Source organism: Pogoniulus pusillus, chromosome Z, assembly GCF_015220805.1.
Source record: "Pogoniulus pusillus isolate bPogPus1 chromosome Z, bPogPus1.pri, whole genome shotgun sequence".
Taxonomy (NCBI): Eukaryota; Metazoa; Chordata; class Aves; order Piciformes; family Lybiidae; genus Pogoniulus; species Pogoniulus pusillus.
Genome location: NC_087309.1, coordinates 67,168,119 through 67,174,933, shown reverse-complemented (window position 1 = coordinate 67,174,933; position 6,815 = coordinate 67,168,119). Strand labels below are relative to the sequence as shown.

At 44.8% G+C, this 6,815-nt stretch overlaps 1 protein-coding gene across 1 annotated transcript in view; it reads left to right on the top strand.

The window, feature by feature from the left end:
• Window positions 1-4,012: 4,012 nt before the first annotated feature.
• RORB (RAR related orphan receptor B) overlaps window positions 4,013-6,815 on the top strand; it is a 168,136-nt gene continuing 165,333 nt past the window's right edge. The window contains exon 1 of the mRNA XM_064176538.1: window positions 4,013-4,366. Coding sequence (XP_064032608.1) covers window positions 4,360-4,366 — 7 coding nt within the window. The 5' untranslated portion in view covers window positions 4,013-4,359. The remainder of the gene's footprint in view (window positions 4,367-6,815) is intronic.

Here is a 6,815-nt window from a genome sequence, read left to right as displayed (position 1 = left end):
TTGAGCAAACAGTGGATTATTTTGGCATAGATACTACAGACAAATTTAACTCCCTGTCTAAGGTTCATGACCCAAACTATCATTTAAAGATTTGTAGCCTTCTAGGGTTGACACAGCTCTGAGGAACAATTAGAGCCAGACTTTTCCATTTCTGATTGTTTTAGGTAAATATTGAGGGCGAGGGAAATTCTCACCAGGTATCCATTCTCGTTAAAAACGTATATTTAGGTGACACATTTTACACAAGGATCCAGAGGTGGACACTAGACGCAGGGGTAGGTCACAATACAAATGTCACCAGAGAATGAAATGAGGCTTTGATTTATCCTTGAAAAGCCAATGCATTAAAAAAAAAAAAAATCTTGAAATACACAATCTATGCAGATTTTATAATACATTTTCAGTTTTATGGAAAACAGCAGTTTTAAAACGTTGTAAAGTATTTCAGGAGTTGAGACTCCTTTGTGGTTAGGGATTTCTTTTTATCTCACATGACAGAGGAAATAATCAAATAAAATTTTTCATATTAACTTTTTTCAAGTTTCTGGTTATCTTGTCATGCATAATGCAATGCATTCTTAGTTTCTGAAACTAAATTGGCATAATTAAATATTTTCAATTATTGATTATTGTTTCTGATTGTGTCAGAATTTTCTAGGACCATTTTAAAAACAATTTTACTAGTTTCGGAAAAAAAATGCACAGTTCTAGAATTAAATAATCTGTGGAAACTAATTGAAATTTCATGATGGTTACAAGGCTTTATAAAACACAAACATTGTACAATTCATGTGTGCATTTTCAGACTTCAGGAATGAAGAAATAGGGAAGAATTTAGAACATGAATCAGAAGTAAGGAATCTATGGGAGAAATCCACATTTTTGAATCTGTCAGTAACTCTGTTCAGAAGTTATAAAATGAAAAATTAGAAAGCCATTCTCGCGAATTGTATAAAGTTGAAAGTGTGTAGCAATGAGACAGATGAGATGAAGAAAACTGTGATCAATCTTGCTCCAACTGAACCTAAGAAATAATTTGGACATGTGATGCATCTGGCTTCCAATCATGATAACAGAAATTGATGTCCTGGGAAATTAAATGTGTCCTCTAGACAGTTTGTTTAAACTATTTTCTATGCAACCACTTTCAATGAAGCAACTAAATTAGGTATAACATGGTACAGCTCAAAAAAATATATTATGTATTACTAAAATGAGGATACTACATGGTCTTAAGCATTGTCTTAAAAGATTTGTCATCCAAAGAGCCTTGGGAAAGCTACTAATGCAAGAGAGTATTCTGAAAGACTATTTCTCATTGTTCAGCTTAAAGTGAAAATATACTGTCATTTTTTTCCCTATAAGATATTGGTTTACATTTTGAAGTAAAATGACTTATTTATTGTATTTTAACTCTTTTGCCTGGCTTCTTCTAAACTTTTCCTCTGAAGCACTTATTTTTAAAAGAAATCTCACTAAAGTCTTTTTGTAACTTAGTATAACTTCCATTTTACAAGAATAATGGGCTCATTTGTACCATACAGTTTATTTAACTACTAAAGACAAATGTTCACCTTGTAAACACACTATAAATTTTTGCATGACCACAGACCATGTGGCTTTCCTGTGTGATGTTTACTTCTTCGAACAGTTTCAAGCAGACATATATTTTTGAATAATGTATTCATTATTTGCTTGGTGCTCACTGAAGTCTAGATATGCTTATTATACATACCATATTATTTGCCACCATTACTAGTGCTAATCAGATGATATCTCATCTTCAGTACTAAACAGTGAATTTAACAACTTTGAGGTAGGTAGCTCAATATAGAAGTTAGCTGAGACATATTCTGAATGCACTAGTTAGCAAGTAGACAGCTTGTTACTTTCTAGCAAAGTTTTGACTGATGTTAAGACATAGGTTTACAATACTTAAACTAAATAATCCTACTTAATAGTCAAGGATAATTCAATTCAGAATATGAAAAAAAGACTTGTGTCCACTTCAAATTCACTCATCTTTGGTTCTTCCTGGACATCCAACTGGAAAAAAACACAGTATGCCTTGACTGCAATACACCAAGTATGCAGTCGGTGGAATCTATGCTCTTTCTCCCAGTTGCTTTTCTAATGTCACAATCAGTAGACAGAAGGCAATCAATCCCCCTAATTCCAACTTAGATGTTAGGTAAATTATACACATTAGAAAGATTACATAAAAGCTGCATTTTTTTTCTAACTTGCTTTGCAAAATGACATATGGGAGTTGCTTTATTTCAAGTGCCTCAGAAGCTCTTGAGCATGATAAATGCACTGAAGTGATGCCTGATGGGAAGATACACAAAAAAGAGAGTCCTGGAGACAAAACTCCCTACCATCAACTATATCTGCTGAATTCTCAATTATAAAGAAAATACACTCATGTGAACTCCTAGTCTTGTGAAGTGAAAAGGCTAGCATGTAATTGTTGCAAGATATGTTGATGTAAGTGGAGTGAAAAATAAGGAACTGGTTAAGAGCTACTGAATGTCAAGAAAATGCTGTAAGAAAACGTCCTGGATAAATGTTACTTTTGCATGCAGTATATAAATTGTAAAAATATAATGGTCAGTTTGAAACCAAATCTTAGGAATTTAGTTCGACTTCTTTTTTTTTTTTTCTTTACTAGAGAGAATATGGTTATAATTCAGAATTATCAAGTAAATAAAAATATTTTTCAGTATTAGTAGAACTGATTCTTCATGCCTTTCTCATTTTGGTTCAAGCAAGTGTTTTGAAAGTGGCTAATCACAAGATCTGCCTTCTGTAAACTTGTCAGCTTTTTTTCTTAGCATTCAAACTTTGCCAGTTTTCAGAGGGGAAACAACTTTGGGTACATTGATTCTTAACATTTTCAAGCACAAGAAAACATGCATATGATCATGGCCGGGTCTGTATATGATTTTAAAGTACCTGTTTAAGATCTGTCCTATTTTAAGAGGTTATGAAGAATTTCATACACATATACTTTCGTTAAACTGTGTGTTCTTTTCTGTAATGCTTGAATTTATGAATTGTGGCCTTTGGTACCTGAGACTGTTTGTAAGATCACCCACTGAGATATTGGCGTGGTTGTGCTGTGTGATTTACTATACATTTACTTAAAAAAAAAAAAGAGAGAGAGAGAGAGAGAGAGAGAGAGAGAGAGAGAGAGAGAGAGAGAGAGAGAGAGAGAGGATCGCGTAGCTTTTTGCTTTTTTTTTTTTTTTTTTTTTTTTTCTTTTTTTTTTTTTTCCCTTCCCATGGGCAAAACATCACTTAATTCAGAGGGGAAGTTACAAATAAAGGAAAATACTACTGCCCCCGGAACAAAAAACTCTATTCTGCAGAAACGTCTGCCGGTCTTAGGAAAAAACAGCTCTCGACGTCCAGATTTGTTCGTTAATGGGAAGATGATTCACCACCAAACTTTCCCATTCCTGTTGGAAAATGCAGTTCCCAGGTGACAGAGCTGGGTGAGTGCTTTACTATTCCTCCCTAGAGACATCCTCCATACTCTCCCAACAAAAGTACTGAAGTACTAAAGCACACGGGGATTTTCTGCTCCTGTTACCTTTCTCCACAAGCTCCGGAGCGCTCCAGCTAAGACCCTTTTATGTATCACCACGCCCAGCCTCGGCTGCTGGACAGAACCCGACGGCAACTAGGCGCTCCCAAGAGGGAGCAAAAGTTGCTGGGAAGAGCCGGCGCGGAACCCCGCGGAGCTGCGCTCCCGGGGCCGGGGCCGGGGCCAAGGCTGGGGGCGGTGGCAGCGGCTTGGTGCCGCCCGCGGTCGCGGCTCCGCGCGGGCGGGCGGCGATTGGTGGCGGCTTTGACAGCGGGCGGGGCTGTGCCGCCGGCGCCGCCCGCCCCCCGCTATAAGCCTCTTTGCAGCTTTCTCTTTGGGTCTTATTCCCGCTTTGCGCGTCTCTGTGTCTGCGCAGTGGAAATCCGCACCGGGGAGCTGCTGAGGGGCGCCGGTGTCATGTGAAAGCGCACATGCCCTTCCAGGCGCGCAGCCTCCCATTCTCTGCTTCCTCCGCGTGTTTTTCCTATTTTTCCTAACGTAACTCCTTTCCTTCCTCGTCCCCTGTTTCGCCTGTGGCCGCCCGCCGCCGCTCCGCGGCCCAGGCGTGCCCTGCAGGGGCTTCGCTGCGGGCGGGCGGGCGCGGGGCGGCTGCCAGGGAGGAGCGCGCCCGGCGGAGCTGCCTCGGAGGTATGTTTTTCCTGGCGGAGCAGAGCTGCGGAAGCTGCCTCCGCGGGTGCTGAGACGGAATTTTTGTGGTGCGGTTCCCGGGCTCCCAGCTTCATGACTGCGCGGAGCAGGGAGCCAACACCATGCGAGGTAAGCGGGCCGGGGGGGCGGCTCTTTCCTGGAAAAACTACTGGGGAAGGGGCGGAAGAGATTTTCTGGGGCACAGGGTCCGGGGAAGAAAGTTTATGAGTCTCGCCCGTCTGCTGTCGTGGGGGCTTGCAACATGCTCTCTGCACCTGCGAGGCCCTGGGTTAGCCGGAGAGCCCTCCATGGCGGGAGGAAGGGGCCAGCGCACCCGTGCTGGAATGCCCGGCCTCGCCCTGGGCCGCGGCGAGCGGAGTGGGAAGGAAGGGGCACGCGGTTTTCGGTGTTGTGGAGTCCCCACTCGCCACTGGCCACGGGGCACGCTCGACTTCGGCAAGTGGCCCGTACCTCAGGATCCGCCTGCCTCTTGATTCCACGTCGCTGCCGGCACAGGAGGGGCTCCCGTTTCCCTCTCCAAAAGTTGTTTTCGGGACTTCGTCGCTGTCTTTGCCCTGTTCCTCAGACGGCATGTCTCGCGGGGAGGCCCTGTTGCCCCGGGGGTTGTTTAATGGGGCGGGAAGGGTTGCATTGCCCGAGACCCACACACCCCTCGTGTCCACAGCTTAGATGGCATTAGATGGCACTCCGAGGCAGTACCCTTGCACATCCACCTGGTGAGGGTCCCTAGGGAAAGCACAAAGCTTCTCTAATAGGGGAATACCTCCACGGCATGGAGACGTGCCCGGGTGCTTGTCCTGAGGATGTCTCTGGGTCGGGAGAGGGGCTGCGTTCTGTGACTGGTACCCTGGACACATAAGTGGGTGCGGAGGGGTGTGGGAGACGTGGGAGCGCGTTATTTCTCGTGTCTGAGATCCAGACTCCATTGGGACCCTATCCCTGAGCCAGGCGAGCACCGGCACCGGGACGAGAACAACTCTCTCCAGCTCGGACACGAGCATCTATTTCGCCCCCATTTTCCACTCCCTTTCGTCGCCCAGTTCTTCATCCCAGTTGTTTCCATCACCTCTCGGTGTAATAAAGGGACAAAAGATGACATTTTCACGGGGTATGGGGAAGGAGGAGAAGGAAGCCTTATGAGGAGCGGGCACTCTCGGTGTTAACAGCAACATCATTGCAGATTTCTTGGGTCTCCGGTTTGCTTTAATGGATGGGGACACAGGCGCTGTAAACAAATGATTTCCTCATGTGGGTTATCACCTCCTGTAGCTGCGTGCGGTAACAGCTCTAGCAGATCACTCTAGTGTGTGATTGTCTAAAGGAACGGTAACATCTACATTTGCTCAGAGAAGCAAGCAAAACACAAAAACCCGAACACTTCACCCGTGCACTGTTAGGAGGCAGGGTGTTCGCTTTGGGGCATGTTTCAAGAACTTGGTGAACGGTGTTTGTCTTTCGCAAGAACGACAGACAAGAACTCAGTGCTGTAAAGCGGCCCCTCTTGCAGCTTTGCTGGTTTTTGAGGGGTGTTGTTTGTTTGTTCTTTGTTTGCTTTTTTTGTTTGTTTGAGGGTTTGGGTTGTCTGTTGTTGGGTGGTTTTTTGTTTTTGTTTTTTTTCGAACGGCCTCTACTGCGAGCAGGAGTCGATTCACAGATCGTCTCGGATATTGTTTTCGAAACGCGTATGTCAGTGCCTTCCTGGGCAGGAGTCCCGACTCCCGTGTTCAGGACAGGTTGTCTACCCGAGCCTCATCCGCCCGGGTTTCTCCAGTGCTTCCTCGGGGCGGCGGGTGCTGCCGCGCCGCGCAGGAGTACCATTTGGCCAGTATGAAGTTGCATGACCCTCTCCTCTGCCCCTTTCCTTTAAAACGTGGTCCAGGATGCCCGAGCAGTCCCGGGTAGGGAGAGGAAGGTTGGAGCTTTCCACACACCTGGCGGCATTGTTTGCGGGCTATCCTGCAAATGCCTCTGCCACCCCTTAGGCTGTCCTGTCTGCTGCAATCCATGAAAAGGTGCTGCTCTGCCCCTAGAAAGCGAGTTTGTATTTCCATTATATTTAGGCTTGCACAACGGGGAATTTACAGGTGAAAAGAGTAAAAGGGGCTGTGATGGAGGAACGAGAGAAACAACAAATATGAAACTTCCATTGTTGTGCAAAACTTCCATGCAAGAGGTTACTGAACTGATGCTTTTACATCAGGTGTACGCTGAGATGAGAGCAGCACTTGACGCACCCTCAAATGAACAAGGATGTTGTATGCAAATCAAGCATGTGTCCACTGCATTTGTGGACACATTTGTGGGTTTCCTAATGAAGGAAGTAAATGGATATCACATTTAACAAATTGTGAACTTCCATGACATGTTTTTAGACAGCTCTAAGCCTTTTTGTGAAGGTGTGGTTGCTTTCAACTGTGTTATATCCACTGTTGGGCTTGAAGGAAGAAGTTCTCATGCTTACACGTGAGGTCTTCCCCCAGACTTTCCCAGACAAGTGATGATCTTTCCAAAGTGCAGTTGACCTACTCGGGCCAACATGCTTTATGTGTGCAGGTAC